We start from the raw sequence: 20,697 nt of genomic DNA, 5'->3' as shown, positions 1-20,697 counted from the left end.
AAGTTCTTTGTCTATTATACCTTGCCATTTCAACCCTCTGCAGGATCTGTATTATATCCATTATCCACGTTACCCAGGCACCTACATTCAGATCACTGAGGAACTGTGATGAACCAGCCTTACTTAGTACAGACTCCTGAAACACCTGGCTGCTGGCTATCATCCCCATCCTCTCCCTCTAAGCCAGTTTCCATGATTTTCACTTTTTCTTTTCAAACACAAACAAGCTTTCTGCGTAGCTTCTGAAAGCTGAAATAAACTGTAGTAAATGGGTTCTCTTGATCACGTTTACTATTTCAGTAAACATTAGTACATTAGTCCACTATGAATTTCCAAAAAGGTGGAATGAGACTCCTCAGACTATAATTCTAAGCATTCCCATTAAATTCTTAAGTTTGAGACTCTCATGCAAATATCCAGCACATCATTATAAAACAAACCACTTAAAAGAAATGTCTAACCTCTTCCTAAAGAGGAGCTACTTTTAATTTTTCCAATGCCCTAAGAAGGGTTGAGGATGGTAAGAAAGCAAGTAACAGTAGCTACTAGCTATTTTTACTTTACTATGATGTGAGGAAAGGAAGGCACCGTGGTAGCAGCTATGAGGTGGAGGAATGCACCCCAGGCTTACAATCAGAATATCTGAGTTTGATCCCAGCAATGTGACCCACCAGCTGTGTGACCTCTGGCAAATTATTTTAGCCAGTTTGAACCAGTTTCTTCATCAGTGAAACGTGTCTACCAACATCAATTTCACACAGTTGTTGGGAACTAAATGAAATAAAGTAAGTTAATGAGCCTTATGAAGTAAAAACTCCACAGGAAGTTAAAGCATTACTAAGAGTTTCTGTCTCCACTGGGGCTCACCAACCATAGTTTCCCACTTGAGGTTTTTGCAAGATATGTATATGGATGTCACATGGTTTCCGTGTTATTTAGAACTAGTTAAAAACACAAATTTATGCATTTTTACAATTGATTCCATAATTTCTACCACTTTTAAAAGACTAAATTTTGAGACTATAAGCATCATAGCACTTAACTTTTACACTGGTTGTTTGTGTCTTCTCCCACCAATGAAACGTAAGGCTGCAGCTCTGTCACCTCTACTTCTAAAATCTACATGGGGCCTGGCATCTTGAATGGATCCAGAAATATTAACTGGGTGGGTGGAAACGGATGGATAAAGAGTGGGACTTCCTTCCCACTGTTACAAAGGTAAGGGAGCAAAGGCATTCCCTTCAGACTGAAATTGTAGTAATGGTTCCGCTACTTACTAGCTCTAAATATACTTTTGGGCAAGTCATTCATCCTCTATGAGCTTCAGTTCTCTTATCAGTCAAATGAGAATATCAATATTTGCTTTATTAATCTCATACAAGCTTCAAGGGAGAACAAACAAGTGTTTTGAAAACTAAAATTTAAAAATATAAGGGGTAATATTAATATCTGCATTGTTAAAGACTAATGCAAAGTATTTATTTTTTGAGCTATCCCTTATAAACCTGAAGGAAAATTTTGTATGTTGAACCTAGTTGTTCTGCTAATTCTCTGGCTGTTTTAGTCTGATGTTTTATAACAGTTGTTTTATTTTAATGTTGGTGTGTTTTTGTTGTTGTTGTTTATCCCAAAGGCCAAACCGACAGATCTCTTCAATCTTTTTGTGATTATACAATTGAGAATTTCTAGTTTATACTCTGCCTGGAGCTCACTTCATAGTATCAACATTTTCCCCCCCCAAAGTATCAACTTAAAGCCCTTTCCCTTTTCTGACTTTCCCAGTTAATTACGGACTCTTTAAGGGGTGTGGGAAGGGAGTTATCTGCATTGTGGGATAAAGAAAAGAGAGCGGATGCACAAATAAAAAATTCTCCTGGGCAGTGAATATCAAATTTTCTAGTGTCTGGCTCTTTCTCTTTTTGGTATATTATTTACTCTTTAAGCTATTCCTTACTTTTTTACTTAGTACTTCTATCATAATTCTTTCCTTTAAAAAATTCTTAATTCTTTCCTCTTTTTCCCTTATCTTTCCCCAAAGCTGTGACGTCACTGCTGTCACAGGTCTGATGTGTTGCAGAGGTCCAAGAACACTTGCAACTACAAATGCACCGAAAATGAAAGCAAAGGCAACAGAGGACATTCTTATAATCCAGTAAGTTACGGGTGGTCTTAGAACAAAGTACCTAACTCTTAGCTGATTCTTTTCTTAACTAAAAATTTAAATAAACTGAGAAAACAATTGGTGCTGTTTTGAGAAGCCTTTTTCTTTCTAAGTACATACATTTATGTCCTTCCCCAGAACCTTCGTCTGCAGCATAGGGTTCTGCTTTGAAATACATGTACTGTATTTCTCCCCTGCTCTTGCCACTTTCATCGTATTCGCTATCCGTTCCAGAGTCTTCTTCTGCTGTATCCCATGTCTCTTTTTTCCCTTCATTTGCTTTCGTTCTTCTACTACTCGTGATGCTATGAGAGTCAAGTCCATTAGCCAAAGGAATCTGAGCATTATCTGCATTGCACAAAGTGTCACTGCTATGACTGGAGCTAAGAATGTCACTGTCCACTGAACTTGTACTCCTGTCATTATTCACATCTGAGTCTGACCGTTCTTCAGACTGAAAATTTTCAGGATCAGAAGTCTGAATATGCTGTTCAAGGTCTCTATTGTCCACTGATGCTGACGAGTCCCTCTCATTGAGAGGTGATTCTATGTTTTCAAAGTCACTGGTCTCAGTACTTTTGCTGCTGTCCCCATTATCTCCATCTTGCTGCTGCTGTAGTGACAAGCTTTTGAGTTTTTCAGTGCTTTCTTCTAGAATAGCTTCCACAGACTTTAGGCTCCCCACAGGTCCTTTAACTCTTTCACAGTCATCATCCACATTACCAGAATCACCCCCAGCTTTCTGGCATGCTGTCCTTTTGGAATAAGATCCTGGGGACTGTTCAGGTAACAAAACAAATAATCTGATCGTATTTGCATGACGATCCAGGAGTTTCCATAAATGAGAGTCTGTAAAGGCCATCTGGTAATCCAAAGTCTCAGAACTTTCAACAAATACCTAAATAGTAAGCCAAAGAGTTACATTACATCATTAATTTTAGTGATATTAAATCTCATTCATCATATCACCTCAATACAAGACAGTACATAGTAAGTTGTAAAATTTGGGAAAATAACATTTCTAAAGGGAATGCGTACTATTTTTGGAGACTAAATAAAATTAATATTATGTTCTTCATATGTCTTTGTAATTAGCCATAAAACTGCTAAGACAGATGGGACACACACACACACGCATATACACATATCTTGTTTATTGGGTTGCCCATTTTCAGAATGTTTTTGTACTCCATATCCTGCCCATTAGGAAAACAAGTTTCGCACAAATACAGACAGAGGAACATGTATAAAGACATGTTGGGAATGCCAAAATCCAGATTATAGAAAAAAAAAATCTAATGGACAAATGACTTGATTCTAGAGCAAATAAATGGCAAGGATATAAACACACATGGGGGAGCTTTAGATTAAAATAAACTTGAGAGGTAGGTCAAGGACTTTATTTGGATCCTATTTGAACAAACAAATCTTATTAAAAAAATTTACAAGATAATCAGGGAAATCTGAATATTGACTAGATTATCAGTTGATAATTAAGGCATTTCTGTTAGTTTTCTAGATGTAATAATATAATTATGGTTATGTTTTTTAAAAAGTTCTCACCTTTTAGAAATATATATTCAGATTATTTATAGATGAAATAATATTTCATCTGGGGATGTTTTTCAAATAATCTGGGGGAAGTAGGTGGTTAAATATAAATCAAACGAGAGTCGATAACTGTTCAATAAATGTTACAATCAGGACTATTTCTTTTTAAAGAAAAAAATAAAGGGCGATCCCTCCCACTTTTCACCCTAGAACAGCATTAGGGTGGATTAGAGATTTTAATGACACACAAGCACCGTGCAGAAGTATCCAAAGAAAACAGAGGTGAATAAAAATTACACACTGGCAATAATATGACAACACTAAAAAAGGTTAAATGAGATAAAAGACTCGAGACTGCATTAAGATGAATGAGAATGAAAAAGGCAATAAATAAAACATGGCAAACAAGGCAAATTTTGGATACAATTTATCTAGAGTAAACTGACGGCATTAGAAATAAACACAGAGGAAAAATGATAAATGATAGAACACATAATGGTATCAAGAGGTGAAACAAACAGACCTATGTGAACTTTCTCTTTTCTATCAGAGATAAATAAGTAGAGAAAGGGAATAACGTTGGGTGAACCCAAAATGACAATCTTCTCTAGAGTAGGCATGTCTCTAACTTTCACCATGAAGTACTGCTTTATGGGAGAAGCTCAAGAATGAACATAACATAATTCACAGAATTCAGAGGACAGGACTGTTGTGGATAGAAATAGTCAGTAAGGCTTCACCAAAGAGGCAGGACTAATCTGTGGCTTGAAAAATAAGTGTAGGGAGAGGAGGAAGAGCTCTGCAGGTGGGGGTAGCTCATGAACAAGACATAGAGGAGAACCAGCAGGACTGATTGAGCAGGACGGAAAGAAGCCTGATCTGATCAATTACAAAGGAAGATGATTGTTGAGAGGATGGGAGAATTCATAAGGTAAATTAAAGACAAATGGTGGATAGCTCTAGAGGCCAGCCTTAAAATATAAAACTTAATTTATTATAACCAGCATAGAAAATGGTAACGAACAACTAAAAGATGTACCTTGTTACTTCTAAAAAACCCTTCAGCTTTCAGGGTCTTACTGGGCACAGTGAGAAGACGTAGGTCATTGTAGCAGCGTTCCAGCACTATCCTCATTGTTTCGGCAGGTAAGTGGATGGCCTGTAATGGAAGTGATTTGATGAATAAGGACTCTCAAGGATAATTCTGCTCGACTTGGAAACGTGGACAATGAGACACTGCTGAATTCTTCTTTAAAACAGCAGAAAGAAAATTCAAAGAAAATAATCTTTGTAGAGGTTTATAAAATTTTTAAGAATCTGGAAAAACTTTAGTCTTATCCATTAATTATGCTGTAAATTAGGTGAACAAAGTATCACTTAGGTATGTAGGCTCTGAAACTATTGTTAAGGTAACGATTTTTCACTGAAAATTCTATTCCTGTCATGCTTGCAAAATAAATGAGGTGATCTGGTTCCAACGAAACAGAATAACTGACTCTGAGAGTGGATGTCAAACCAATACCTGTTTAACTTCTCAACTTTCAATGGGTTATTCTGAATTCTGTGAAGAGCTGTTAATACTTTTACTACATTGTTTTTCTTCTGTGAAAATGATATTAATTAATAGGTAAAATTTAACATTATTCTAAAATTACACATCCTTAATTTGAGGTATCATAGCAATTTCACAAGAAATGAGCAGACAAAAAAATTTATGTTTTAAAAAACATGATTTGTTTTCAATACAACTAATAATAACTAATTCTTAGGCAGTCCAGTTATACTTTAACCATTGCATTACTTGGCAACATATTTTGTGACTGTCTTTATTCTCTACAGACATATTTTTCCCAACAAAATTATTAGCTTTTTCAGGGACAGGAACATCATGTGTTTCTTTTGTATTCTACCTCCAGACTCATACTCTAAACTGTAATACAGAGCGAGTACACTAATGTAGTCCTTTTATGAACAATTTAATTGTAAAATGTAACTCCAAAAAGCGTGATTTGTCTCCTCCAATTATTACTCAGGCAGAAGTGTTAGAAGTTGTTGCTTTGTTAACATAGTAATAATTAAAACCCAACTTCTATATAGTACTTAACAATTTTCTCCCCGACAAACAAAGCATTTAGTTGTTCCATTAACAGTCACAACGACCCTGCTAGAGTAGGCATTAAAAACCCCGAAGAGATAAAAGGCGACCCTGTCATAAGATCAATGACTGGAAAGTAGACCAACTGCTTGGCTTGCTATTACCGAACAATTTCCACCACACCGAGGCATCTGAACGTACAGCTTAAGAACCCTGAAATTTTACCTATGTTTGTGTGCTCAATGTCCCACAGAGTACAGTATACCAGTACACCATTTTATTTGGAGTGGACTAGCTTTCTGTCCAAGGAAATTTGAATGTTCTCATCATACTTTTCCAGCCCCAAAATTCTGAATGAGTCTATGCTATCACTAACTCATTGAATGTGGTCAATATTTAATTTAGCACCTTCCCTGTCAAATCTGCTCCCCCCCACACTACTCTTCTATTTCTATCACGAGATCACTATACCTTTGTGGTTACCCAATTTTGCAACTCCTCAGGTCATCTGTGCTCCTTCCTGCCTTACTCCAACCAATCACAACTCTGGCAGATTCTATTTATAGAATTGTTCTAACAATCTACACCTTCTCTCATTTCTGGTCCTATGCCTTCACCTGAATTATTTCAACAGCCTCCTCATCTACATTCCTGACTCCCCGCTCCTTCCATGTGGAACACTAGTCTAGTGTCACCAGACTTAACCGTTGTACAGCAGAGCTCTTATTATACCACTGCTGTGCTTAGGAAAACAAACAAATATCCTACTTCCTATTGCCTACATCAAATAGAGCCCATCCCTTTGTGTTTACTACTTAAAGACCCTTCATGAAATAAACTACCTTCTATTTCTAGGCAGGTACTTAACAGAGATCCAGCCAAACACATGGCCCTTGCTAGGCGCACTCGCCTCACACTTCCTGACCTCCATACTTTGGTTAACTGGTGTCTTCCACTCAAAATGTCCTCCTCTTCTAATGATACTTGCCTCCCGCCAGTAAATATTAAGTTAGTTCCTATACCTTACTTGTAACTATCACATAATGCTTTATACAGCGCAGGTACTCAAAAATAGTCACTGACCGATTTTTAAAACTTACCTTTGAAATCAGTTGTTTGAACTCTGTGACTGTTTGATTTAAGTAAGCACGAACGGTGACAGGAGCAGCTACAGTTTCTGCCTTAAGATCAACAACATGAACTTTCACCATCACTTCTGTCCCATTTGAAAAACATAAAAACATAACTGGAGGTTATTTTTTAAAATATCTTTCACATGAGCACTGCACTTTTCATGTGTTTCCAAGAGATGGCAAAGATAACGTTTTTCTAATTACCAAGATGGTCAACATACAGTGTTATACATGTATATAATACAAGTTAAAGCTTCTCTTTCACAATTTATCACATTAAAAATAACTACAAAGAAATGGAAATGAAGCTAATGAAAACGTTCTCGTACATCTGTTTAAAACAATGACAATAGTCAAAATATGATTTTTTTAAAATACATGCTTTGTTTCCTTGTAAAACATAACACAGTCAAATTTATCAAGCATATTAAAAATATCCAAAGTTCCAAAATACAGACCCAAACCATAACACCAAATAAATATAAACAGAAAATGCAAAACAAATTCTAAATGGGACACAGCAGCCCTACCTGCTTTTGAACAACCTTCATTATATCATCACTTAAGACCTTGTTCATAATCAAAGACTTCCTCTCTTCAAAATATTCTCTACATCCTACAGAAAATTCTGCTTTGGTTTACATGGTTTGTTTTTTTCACTTAAATTCTTCATATTACAATTTAACCCTACAGAGAGGGTACAGCTAGGGGCCTGGTATTTTGCTTTCCAGATCAGTCTCAAAGAAAAAAACTCCCAAGATATTGAGGAATGTGATAGATTTAATGAGAACAGAAAAAGCTGAAGTTCCTAGGACCTGTAGAAATGGAGAGGATGAAGAAAAAAAAAGAGCACTGGCAGTGATGGCTTATGAAACCTCCTCTTCAAGAAGACTGAAAAATAGACTCTACTTCTGAGACTTAATGGGAATATACTTTTTTTGGACCAGGGTCTTCTCTCTAAGTAGAGGGAGTAGGGAACAAGAAGGGAGAAAGGAGGATGATTCAGTACTGAAAGAGAAAAATTCCACTGAAAACTAAAAGTTAAAAAAACCCTATTTTTAAAAATTTTGTGTATAGCTCTTTGAAAGTAACCTAGAACTTAACCGCAAACTTGTTGCTGACTACTTCTTAACCTATCAAAATTATTCTGCATCTTAAGAATATATAAAAATTTAAAATTAAATTAATTTCTATTAACAAAAAACCTTCTCATGAAAATTTTAAGTTAAGTACAACTCAAAATACCATAAAACTCTTTACCTCCAGGTTTATAAGACTGGAAAACTTGATCAGGCTTTCTTGTCTCCAACAACAGATCAAACATATATGTTGACTTGACTCCTCCTAGTAGAAGTCCCATTGGTGTATCTTCTTCTCCTTCATACGATCGTTCAAGATAATCATGAAACTCGTCATATTTAACAAGGCGACAGCAATCCATGGGTATGACCTCTTCTAAATCCATCATCTAAAAGAAAATGACGCCCAAGAAAAAAGAAAAAAAATATATATGGTATTTTAGTCTGATGTGTAATTACACCACCAACAGGTTCTAACAAACAATATAATCCGTATATTTATGATTTGCATCAGAGCTCAAAGACATCAACGTTAAAGGCACGACTTCAATGCTATATTTAAATAACCATTATTTCATTATCCCCCAAATCATACAACTTATACATCAACAAATTTTAAAGACATTTCTGGTTTTAAAGAAAGTTAACATCCTAAACTTCAGATGGACTCAAAATCAATGTATTATAAACTATTGCTCTGTAATCGCTAAGCTGGAACCAGGGAGAACGACCAATGAGAATATGTGGCTTCTGTTTATGAATCCAATCTGGAGAAGAACTGGTGACTCACATGTTTAGGTCTGACCATCTTGCTAAGTGAGGGGGACAGCATGCCTCGTAGAGTCACCAGAGAGGCCACAGCTTGTGTCTCCCATGCGCCACCCCGCAGCTAGCTCCCTTTCCAGATGAGCCTCCCGAGTACCTACAGCTCAGGGCACAGGCATTTGTCATAAATCCCCCTCTAGCTCATGTCACTGGTAGATGGCATACTCTGGATGCAACATCTCTTAAGTGAAAACGAACTGCCTGAAGACACACAGGATTACTTCAAAGTATTTCATACTTATTTAAGGTTTGTGATTATGACTTTCAAGAAAAAGTAAATCTTGGTGTGTGTACCCACTGACCTCTATCACCCCCCAATTCTCCCCCCAAATAGAGGTCTCTTTCTGGTACATAAGTCTGATTTATTTCTCTCTTCTGTTTGTTTGATTCTTTATATTTATGAACTTTTACTTCCTATTTTAAGACAACGTTTTTTTTCCTTCCTGTACTAAAAACTGCTGGAATATAAACTACTGTTACTGCTATCATTGATTGTAAAACTGTTTAGGTAAGATGTTTTCTCCAGCTTAGTCTCGTTTGGTTTCACTATTGTTTGCAAAGATGATGCTTGGAGTCCACCACTGTATTTACAAGATTTTTACTTTTAATGAGGTAAATCCAGAACCATCCACCCATTTTACTGTTTGGTCATTCATTTACTCATCCACATACCCATCCAAATTTTGATTCTCCTGCACACCAGGTAAAAGTACTGGAAATGCGATTGTGAGCCAAACCAGAACACTCTTTGCCTTTGTAAGTGCTTACAGTTTAGTGAGGATCAGTGGCATTAGTTAGAATAGTCACACAATCAAGTGTGGATCACACTCTGAGAAACAATGTCAGCTATCTTGTGTACTATTTTTAGTTCTCTCATTGGTTCTATATATAAATTATAAATGAAATGATGCAGTATGCAATTTTTTCTCTAACGACTTTCAGTTCAATGATGTTAGTATTTATATGGAAAGGGCAAAAAATATTTTTAATTTCAAGTATTACAGATGACATTTAGAACAATCTCTTTAAGAATGCTTCCTTTCCAATTTGCCTTTCAAAACCCACTAATAACTTTCCATTAGTCTTAGAATTGCAAACTTTTACTCATACAAAGTCTCTAATTTGATTTTATGCTACTCTATTCTCATTCAAGACAATCTGAACACAATGTCCCTTTTTTCAGTTTTCTGATGATGCCAGCCACGTCCTCACCTCAGTTTTTATATACGTTGTCATCTCTACTAAAATATTCTCCCCTAACGTTTTGCATAGCTGTCTCCTCAGGGTTAACATCTCAGGAGAAATAATCTCAATATATTACTGATTTATTTTATAGCATCTAAACAATAACATATTTGCAAATTGTGGAAGGCTCTCAATACATATCCGCTAAATGAATGAAAAGAACAAATCAGTATTTTTGTTTCTAATTCTAATTCTTGTTCTACAAAACTGAACTGGCTTTCAGAATGAGATGTAAACTACACCCGTGAGAGAGAGAGATGCTGTAAATGGGCTATCAACATGACTGCAAGTGCTTGTATTACTACTGACTCTAATAACAATTTTGAAAAAGATGTTAATACTGTTATCTGAGATATTGATACTGTCCAACAGTGCAATTAAACATACCTTATAAGCCATTTCTACTGCTTCCTTTAATGTCTTATCCTTATGAACTTCTAATTTATTTTCCATCATTACTTGTTTCACAGGATGCAAACAGAATAATTTTATCTAGAAAATGTAAATTATTATCATTACCTCAGCAGGTCATGAATCAAAACATAATTCTTTTGTAGATAGCATTTTTTCTCTAATAGTCAAAATATTGCAATTTTAAAAGATTTACTTATTTTAGAGAGAGAGAGTGAAAGAACGAGAGAGAGAGACAGCAATAGACAGAGTGGGAGGGAGTGAGCAGGGGAGGGGCAGAAGGGGAGAGAGAATCTCCAGCAGACTACCAGCTGAACGCAAAGCCCGACAGGGAGCTCGATTCCACGACCCTGAGATCAAATCAAGAGTAAGCTGCTCAACTGACTGAGCCACCCAGGTACCACAAAATATTGTAATTTTTAAAAAAGATTTTATTTATTTATTTGAGAGAGAGTAAGTGAGAGAGAAAGAGAGAAGGAGCAGGGAGAGGGGCAGAGGGAGAGGGCGAAGGAGACTCCCCGCTGAGCAGGGAGCCTTATGTGGGGCTCAATCCCAAAACTCTGGGATCATGACCTAAGCCGAAGGCAGACGCTTATAACTGATTGAACCACCCAGGTGCCCCAAATATTGTAATTTTTAAAAAACATAATTGAGATCATTCTCTCCCATGTCTATTTTTCTCAGTAATTGATAGTGACTATGTCGCATAAAAAAAGAACTCAAAACATTAATTTCAACAACTGTACATTTCTTAATAAGCATGTATCACAATTTAAATAATCATTCTTCTACTGATATACATTCAGGTTGTTTCAAATTTTTGTCTAGTTTGGAAAATATCATGATGAATGTCCTTGTGATGAAAATTTGTATAGCATGTGTGATTATCTGATTAGGTATTTCCTAAAGAGAATTATATAAAAATACATAAATTTGCTTAAGGCTCTTGATAAACTCTACTCGATTTCTATGCAATAAGGTCTTCACCGGTTTATTATTCTTGTAGCAGAATGTGACAATGTTTATATCATTGTAACCTTACCAGCACTGAGTACTACCACTACATGTATTTTTTAATGCATAAAATAAAACCATATCTTACCTCAGTAATATAGTTACATTAATGATCATGATAGTATAACTGCCTAAAGAATCAACCAATGAGTATATTATGAGAATTGCAGTCAAGCAAACTTCAACAGCACTTTTTAATTAAAAGTAAAATTATGATATCTAACCTTGCATGTATTGCGCTCAATTTCTCGTTGCCTTTTTTCTTGTTCTTCCAATTCTCTTTCTCTCTGCACCAAGTTTTTAATATGTTCTGGATATTCATCTACTTCTAGAAATTCTATTGTAATAAAAACAGGGTAAGACGGAGTCATTGGAAATTGATCCCCCTTTACCTAATTTTGTTCCATTATGTGCCCATAGTATATACTTCTACAACAGCTCTCATCAAAATATATCTCAATTACATCAGTCTCTCAACTTGGAACATCAGCCTCTTCCAGACAAGGGTAAAGAGGTGGTTGATAATGGCATATGGTTAGGCCTCATATTTTACAAAGCCATATCTTTAATCCATAATATCTCTTGGCTCCAGGAAAACTCTAGTATGTAGATTAAGACTTTAAGAATAAAAAAGCCTCTCTGAAACTTGGAAATAAAATCATTTCTGATTTCAAACTGTGCTATCACCCTCAAACCATGTGACCCAGGGCATGTTTACCTGTCCAGACCTCAATTTCTTCAGCTTATTAGCAGCACCTACCCCACAGAGTAACTACCTGGGATATAATAAAATGTAATAAATGCTGTTGCTGCTGCTAGTACTAAAAATGCTATTTATTTATTATCACTCACTAATACACTCATCTTTCCTTTGTTCTCAAAGCTACCTTTTAGCTATCTTCTATTTACAGGATTTTATATGTAACTCAAAGTATTAAAAGTGACAATACGAGATTATGACATTATTTAGTAAACCAATGATTACCAGGCATTAAATAGGGAGAACAACTTTATATATATATATCACATCGTTGTGGAAGGTCAAAATCCACTATTTCCAGAAATAAGCTCTAACTGCAAAAATATTCCATCTCATACTCAGAGCGCCCTCTGGTGCTTCGTCACAAAACTACAGTTTAGGGGAGGAGATAATGGAAAACTGAGTTATTGCCCTAATGGAAACATCTGGAATGCTGGGTGCCACAGAGGATACACGAACTACAAACCTGGCTCTGCCTCCAGGAAGCTATGACCTTGGACAAGTAAATCTTTGGGGTATCGTTCCTTTATCTGTAAAGTCAGAATGACTACTCTGAAGTCTCTGTTCTGAATGACTTCCTGTTACAATTTCCTTTCACCTCCATTAATTCTATAGTAAATTATTGAACAGCCACTATATGACAGACTCTGGACTCTGGATTATCATTAGTGAAAAGATAAATTAAGTCTTAAGCCTTGTACCAACTGAATTCACAATCTAATGAGGGTTTATAAAAATGTAAGCAAAAACATTACACTATCTAAAATAGATTTTATAGTATGGAAGTGACCAAACAAAGGAAATATGTTGAAATCAAGGACACTGATTTTAACAATTAGAAAAGAATGTGAGCAGCATATCACCTGTGTATATATCTATAGGTACACTCACACACCCTTACTTATTTGCAATACTGTTCAGAGTCAGCGTTCAGAAAAAAGGGAAACTGCAATTTTTAAAATTAATAATAAGAAAAAAAAAGACAAACCCGCATGCTTTGTATACAGGATTATTTTGGGGGTTCTCAATATAATTAAAACAGTAAAGGATGCAAACTAGAATCGTAACACTTAACTTGCTTTTTTTTTAAATGATATTTTTTATTATATTATTTTAGTCACCATACAGTACATCCCTAGTTTTTGATGTAAAGTTCCATGACTCATTACTTGCGTATAACACCCAATGCACCATGCAATACGTGCCCTCCTTATTACCCATCACCAGCCTATGCTTTTTAAGCAAATAAGCAAAGATAATTAATTCGAGTTCTTAGAAACATTTCTAGAGTGGTAAGTCAGAAGTTTACTTTATTTAAGGTTCCTATTCAATGCATTTATATACTAAAATACCAAAACTTGTAATAAAAAAAAAAGCAATAGCTAAATTTGAGTCATGTACTAGACATGATGCTAAATGCTAAAAATATGTTATCTCATTTAACTTTCCATTACAATCCTATAAAATACTGTAATTATCCCCATTTTACAGATGTGGAAAGTAAGAGATTTAGAGAAGTTAAATAACTTGCTCTAGGCCATCTAGACGGTGAGTTAGGACCATTACACAGGTCTGGGGGTTATCACTGAATACAATCTCACTGCAAATAAATATCCAATTGTTTTATGTAGAGTAAGTTTTGTCTTAATATATTAAAAAACATTTCAACTTTTTCCCAAGTGTTTTTACCACTTGGTATTATCTCGTAACAGTCTTTATAATTAATTTTTCTAGGCATAAAAAACTTGATCGTCCTATCATTTACAAGTAGTTACCTGGGTTTTACAAAACTTGCAAAATCAAATAACTACATGTAACATACTTGCGTTTCGTGCAGGATCCTTCAGTCTATATATCAGCATATATGCATTTGTAGAGCTGGTAGAGATATAAAAAAGATTAATGTCAACAAAAAGGAGATTGAAAAGGTTCCATTTCCTAGCACCAATTTTTCTTTTTAAATAGTAGTTTTTTGTTGTTTCAAACAATTAGAAAACCATGTAACTATTTTTAGGTTCAAACTTTAGGTATTCTAGAAAATAAAAGGAGAATCTACTTTGTTCTTCCCTATGGATTTCTGAGAAGATTCACATTTCCTCTCGGTAACACAGTTCAGTCTCAAAAAACCTGTGTCCTAGAACAATTACTACAGTTAAGTTAGGAGTCAACACATTTTTTCTGGGCCATATTGTCTGTGTTGCAGTTACTTAACTGCTGTTAAGGGAAAAGATGAACACGCGATACTTGAAACAAATGAGTACAGTGGTGTTCTGATAAAATTTTATTTCCAAAAACAGGAGGCAGGCAGGGTTTGGTCCATGGGTTATAGTGTGCTGAACCCTGGGTTAAATCTCTTGAATGGTAAAAAATGTTGAGAAGTTATAATTACTTCTAATTTACACACAGTACAAATTAGGAAGTTATTTACCTCGCAAAAGCACTTGAGTAATACCCTCTGCTTCCTGAAGATCCACCATGTGTCTTCTTAATGTCCTCTTGGGTTATCTAGAAAGTTTTTATGTTCTTTACCTTTTTGTAAAATCTATCATATCATTACTTCTATGTCAACAAACAAGCCTATTTTTAACCTCAGAGTTTAATGGGCCATACAATTACCAATTCACAAAATTTAATCAGAATCAGTGGCTGCTACCGGCCAATCAGTTCTAGTGCTCCTCAACAGGTCGCCCGAATGACCACTCAGGGAAAAAAACAAAACAACTGGGAGTCTGTCTCTGGAAACACTCAGCAAGCCTCAAACAAAACAAAACAAAAGAAGTAACAATGAAAACAAACTAGGAAATTTACTGAAAGCAAAAACAAAAGACTGACTTTGCATGTGTCTTAAAATGCTTTACTGGACAAAGCCTCCCATTTTTAATAAACCCTGCTGTTGATTAGAAACACCTCTATTCCTGTCTTTCAGAATAATCTTAACCCCTCCTTACCCTGCTGACATGTTGATCGTTGAAGCTGTACCACTGGTCATCACTGAATGACTTTATACAAGCGTAGTAGTGGCCACCAGCAGCACTCCCTGAATGAACCATAACGGAGAAGAGCTCATAGATCAAGGAATTCTAAGGGGGGAAAATAAAAATAACTCAGAGAAGAGGAAAAATCTAAAACCCTTATTTGTATATTTCCTACTCTCTATTAATACAGAATAAAATGACATGTTAATTGTCCTAGATATTTATTGTAGGTATGCTTTCCTCTAAAATGATTAAAATGGCAAGTCACCACATAGTTTTATGTATCACAGTTTCATTCAGTGCATTCCTTCACATTTTAATTATGTTATAACCTCTGGAACTATGCATATCTGAATTACGTTATTTATGTAAAAAGAAAATAACAGTCTGAAATTTTAGAAGCAGATGCTAAATAAAAGACTGTTCTGATATGTACAGGCAAGATCAAGAAGTCTCACATAACACAGTTGTTTTTATTCAAGTAAAATTATTTTATTTCCTTTGTGAAAGAGTGGAGCGATATAATGACTGAGAACATCTTCTAACGTATTTATGTAATATCTGTGATACAGTGATCTACTGATTTGACATCTCTCAAATATGCAAAGATGGTTCAACATTAGAAAATCAATCTATGTAATACAGGCTAAAGATGAAAAATGATATGATCCTATCAACTGACTCAGAAAAAGGTCACAAAATCCAATCCTCATTCATGATAAAAACTCTTCAACAGCTAGGAAGAGGGAGACCTCCTCAACTTGATAAAGAACACCTACAAAAACACCCCTAGAACCAACACCATACTTAATGGTGAGAAATAGAACACTTTCCTCCTGAGATTGGGAACAAGGCAAGAATATCCTTTCTCACCACTCTTATTCAACCCTCTGTAAGAAGTCCTACTTAGTGTAGTAAGACCAACAAACAAAACAAAACAAAACAAAAACCTGTTTATGTAGGAAAACAGGCAGGGAACAGTTTGCCAACCCATGCTTGAATGCAATGTTCGTTAGACTAAGTTATAATGTATCCACTACATTATTCATTACATAGCAATTCATGATCATCTATCTGCCCTGAAACAGATAATTTTAAAAGGTAAAGGACAATGATGATACTGATTAGAGTAATGGTCTTGGTCTAAAAATAGATTAATGCAAGAGCAGTTCCATTCTTAAATACTGTCTAAAAAACCTCCACATTTAATATGACTCTGCAAGACTTGAATTACTGATCAGTCTTCAGGCTAGTGATTCATAATTCATACATGCTGAAGACATTTGACCTATAACTCTCCCCTCAACAAAGCAGATGATATGAATGTGAAAGAAATACTTTGATAAACTCTTAAAAATCACTGACACAGTGACATAAAAAATTTTACAACAGAGATTATCAAATTTGGTAGTTGTCAAATTATAATCCATGGAACTATATCATTTTTTTAAGTGCCTTAAGGGCTGTCATAGGGAGAGGGGGGAGGCTGAGGGCTCTGCCTTTCCCCTATGTCTAAAAGATCGGTTCTATAACTATTTCATAAGGAGTTCACAGCCAAAATTTTTTAAATCAACAGATCTAGCCTAATACTTTCATTCTGCTACACAAGAACACTTATAAGATTTAGAGGCCTGGTGCAACTTTAAAGGCAGAAGTGGTTTCCTGACCACTAGGCACCCTTTCCACACCACCACCCAGCTTGGTTACATAGTTACAGTTCAGCCTCCCAGAAATTCATGCTCCTGCCTGTAAGTACCCTTTCCTAGAGTCTAATTATGATCGCACATATGCATAAAAACAGCTTTAAAAAAGCCTTTCCTTTTCAAAAATTACTTCTAAAGAGAATTTATTGGTCATAATAGCTATAGAATTACACAGCAGCTCGGAGATTATTTTATTCTTTCAACTAAAACCCACAAACTATAAAAGGTACCTTCTCAAGTCCAGGTTTTGAAATCTTTTCAGTTCCACTATTATTTTCAAGGCAGATCCCTTCATCAACACCATCATCATTCGAGAAATCATTGCTCATCTGATCACTATGACAACTGCCTTCGTTTTCTGCCCCGCTGTCAGTGCAACTTTCAGTCTGAGGGGATTTCTTAATAAAACATAATTATCTTACAATTACAAGCTAAATAAAGGGAAAACATATACTCAAAATTTTTTACTTACATGCTGCTAACTTATTCAGAAAGGTTCAGATATTATTAATAAAAGTATTTATTTTAAATAAATTTATCTTCTCTTAGCGAGTCCTTAAATAAAATTGAACCAAAACAGTGTATTTAAAAGCATCTCTATTAATGTCCTTAAAATTCAGCTACAATGAATTAGTGATTCAGAATTGTAATTAAACCCCACTTATGTTTATAGTTGCAAAGTAACAATACAAATTACCATTTCTTTCACCAAAATCTATAAAAGCAGAGAACCTAAGTGCCAAAATGAGCTTTTGCTCTCAAATCCCCCCAAAATATTTCTTTTCTTGAACAAAAAGTTCAATTTAATTTATCACTGTGCTAGGTATTATAGACAATTAGAAAGAAAAACAAAATTGTACCTATCCTCAAGAACTTTATATTCTCGTGCACAAGAGGTGGAAATATAACAAAAAAAAAAAATCATACTCTTTCATGCTTTTAAGATTTTTAAATCCTTCTCATGAGAATTTTATTTGAAGGAATCTACTTCTTAGAAATCCCCAAACAACTCCTTGCCCCCTTTTCCTTTAATATTTAATATACATACGTAAAAATGTTTTTATTTAAATAGTTTGAGAATTCTTCTCTAAGATGTGAGCTGTTGTAAATTGTACAGAAATTCCTAAATTAACTAAGCAATATATAATAATAAGCACCAACATTTGCCAAGAACTTTGTTGTGGGGACTGCATCTAACGTACAGTCTTCATCCCTCGAGAAAGTTTGGATCAAAGCGAAAACCAACTCTAGAACTCTACACTAAGTCTACAAAGAGGTCATTCCTGACATTCCTTTAGGCTAGAACATCTCTTCTCCAAACAAATGGACCTAGAACTTCCTAAAAGTTCCTGTCAAATACATCTAGGTTTTCTTTATTTGTAAAAGATCTCCTTTAACAAGAAACATATTGGGTATATACAGAAAACCAATCCAATACTGACTGATCTCTGTTTGTGTCAGACTCCTGTAAAGACTATGTCTACTTTGGTTTGGCTTTGTTTTTTTTAAGATTTTATTTATTTATTTGAGAGAGAGAGAGAGCGTGAGAGAGAGCATGAGCTGGGGGAGAGGCAGGGGCAGACTCCCACTGAGCAGGAGGCCCAATGTACAGTTTAATCCCAGGACCCTGGGATCACCACCTGAGCCGAAGGCAGACACTAAGCCAACTAACTGAGCCACCCAGGCGCCCCCGGAAATACTGTTTTAAATTAAACCTCTCAAAACGTAACCTGGTCATAGGTGCCATTCCATGAACATCTACTTTATCTAAAACACTTTTCATAAAAGCCATAAAAAGCAATTATTGTCCTTACTTTACAGAGAAAGTAAGGCTCAGAAAAGTTGTTCTTCTATACATTCTCTCTTAATACTTAAGAGCACTAACTAAAATCTGATGAATGTTTAAAATAATTTTGAGCTTTTGAGAAAAGGCATTTTTATAACTACAGTGATCAGTTCCAATCAGAAAAAAACGATTCATCGTAGTTTTGAAAAAAATAAAGATTTATCACTCTCTAACAACTATGTCCAGTGACTGTAAATAACCCCTATTATGAAACCAGGAGTTTCCAAAGGAATAGAGTCGGATATTAAGAAGTTCCTACTGAATAAGGTTAGGAGAACCAGAGACTTTGGAGGGGGTCAATGAGTGGAAAAAAATGATAACTGGTGTCCTTCAAAGTCCCGTTCTCAAACTATTTAAATAAAGTTTTAATTAAAAAAACTAATTTAAAAGGGAAAACAGACAAAATGCCTTTCTAGCTTTCTATCCTAGCCTATTTTAGAGGTGCTAAATTTTAACTGAGAATTACCCAGAAATCTTAATCCTTGAAAAAGACACTAAGACAAATACAAGAAATTAAGGCCATACTACATAATTTGCTCATTTTTTCACTTACATACTTGTTCTGTGTTTATTATGCACCAGAAACACAATGTAGCCCACCTCTAGATTGGTTTGTTTCACTAAGAAAGTTATGAAACACAAAATTATTGCTCAAATTAAAGAAATAATTCGAGTTGGAGATTCTTTTTGTCTTTTCAAAGGATATCATAAGTTATTCTGATCAAAAAAGAGTATCTGAAATATAATTTACAGTGGACAAAAAAAACTTATACAAATCTACATCTTTTTATAGAACTTGGCATTAAGAACTCCGGGAAGAAAGGAATACCTTCTATCACAAAGACAGTCTAAACACCCCCAGTGCTGTTACCCCAAATAGATCTCTTAAACACATGATCAACCAAAATGAATTGACTAATATCTTTTAACAAAAAATGAATAAATATTTTACCTCATCTTCAACATCAATAAATGTACTCATATCTAGCTCCTCAGGAAATGTCATCCGATCATTCAATTTAATCCTGTGCATTGTTGTATAATCAAAATCAAACCTTTTCAACTGTAAGGTCAGCAGATAAGGGAAATGCAAAAACCGAAGACCCTAAAAAGAAAGGAACCTATTGAATATGGAATATAATCTCAGATAATTTAGTATTAATTTCTACATGGCATCTACCTTTCGTGCATCACATTTCTTCTTACAACGTTCACAAAAATACTGATTTGGGCCATCCAGGATCTCTGGCTGAATAAATGCATGCAATGCTTCTTCCTAGTAAGAAAAAAAATAATTATTTTATAATTACTTAAAAATATTATAATGTTAATGACAAAGCCCTAAATATAAAAACTTTACAATTACCAAAATACTCAGAAGTAGAATGGCTAGAAAGTAAGGAACTCAAAATGCAAAAAGAAAAAAAAATTATCAAGAGCAATATAATGTCATTATAAAAACTGAGCGACAAAATAGTTGCTTTAATTCTGCATGAATTCTGTCTTTCCTAGTATTGCACATCACAGTTAGTCATTTCTACCTAATTTTTACACTGGTTTTACACTGCGGAATTTGGCTAAATAATCTAATAAAAATCCTGTCTTTAGATTAAAAATTCCATACTTCTTAGAAAAGTACATGCATCATTTCAATCTTCTTGTAAAAGGAGACATTCGTAAACTGTACAGTAAGTAACAGAACTCTGAAGAATTCACACTATCCATACACTAAAAAATCTAATAACCATCATTACCACTATGTTTAGCGTCGGTCCTTAATTTGCACTGCACTAAAGATTGGAAAGCACTGGACAACTTTCTCCCTGCATGTCAGATACTGCTCCATCTGAAAATGTATGAGAGCTCCTGGAGTGTTCCCCTAGTGGAACCATGTGGTTC

The 20,697-nt window shown here is 35.0% G+C and overlaps 1 protein-coding gene across 6 annotated transcripts in view; it reads right to left on the bottom strand.

Moving 5' to 3' along the window:
- Nucleotides 1-20,697, bottom strand: part of USP47 (ubiquitin specific peptidase 47) — a 110,016-nt gene that overhangs the window by 10,633 nt on the left and 78,686 nt on the right. For 4 of the 6 annotated variants that reach the window (XM_026486808.4, XM_026486807.4, XM_026486806.4 and 1 more), the window contains 12 exons: nt 19,979-20,074; nt 19,751-19,903; nt 17,183-17,350; nt 15,223-15,354; nt 14,703-14,779; nt 14,097-14,152; nt 11,739-11,851; nt 10,477-10,581; nt 8,201-8,408; nt 6,908-7,023; nt 4,752-4,871; nt 2,282-3,059 (listed from right to left, as the gene is read on the bottom strand). In XM_026486808.4, coding sequence (XP_026342593.1) covers nt 2,282-3,059; nt 4,752-4,871; nt 6,908-7,023; nt 8,201-8,408; nt 10,477-10,581; nt 11,739-11,851; nt 14,097-14,152; nt 14,703-14,779; nt 15,223-15,354; nt 17,183-17,350; nt 19,751-19,903; nt 19,979-20,074 — 2,122 coding nt within the window. The remainder of the gene's footprint in view (nt 1-2,281; nt 3,060-4,751; nt 4,872-6,907; nt 7,024-8,200; nt 8,409-10,476; nt 10,582-11,738; nt 11,852-14,096; nt 14,153-14,702; nt 14,780-15,222; nt 15,355-17,182; nt 17,351-19,750; nt 19,904-19,978; nt 20,075-20,697) is intronic. The other 2 variants (XM_048213457.2, XM_044379679.3) reach the window with 1 other exon arrangement.

This window comes from Ursus arctos, unplaced genomic scaffold (genome assembly GCF_023065955.2).
Source record: "Ursus arctos isolate Adak ecotype North America unplaced genomic scaffold, UrsArc2.0 scaffold_23, whole genome shotgun sequence".
Lineage (NCBI taxonomy): Eukaryota > Metazoa > Chordata > Mammalia > Carnivora > Ursidae > Ursus > Ursus arctos.
This window is presented reverse-complemented; position numbering and strand designations above follow the sequence as displayed.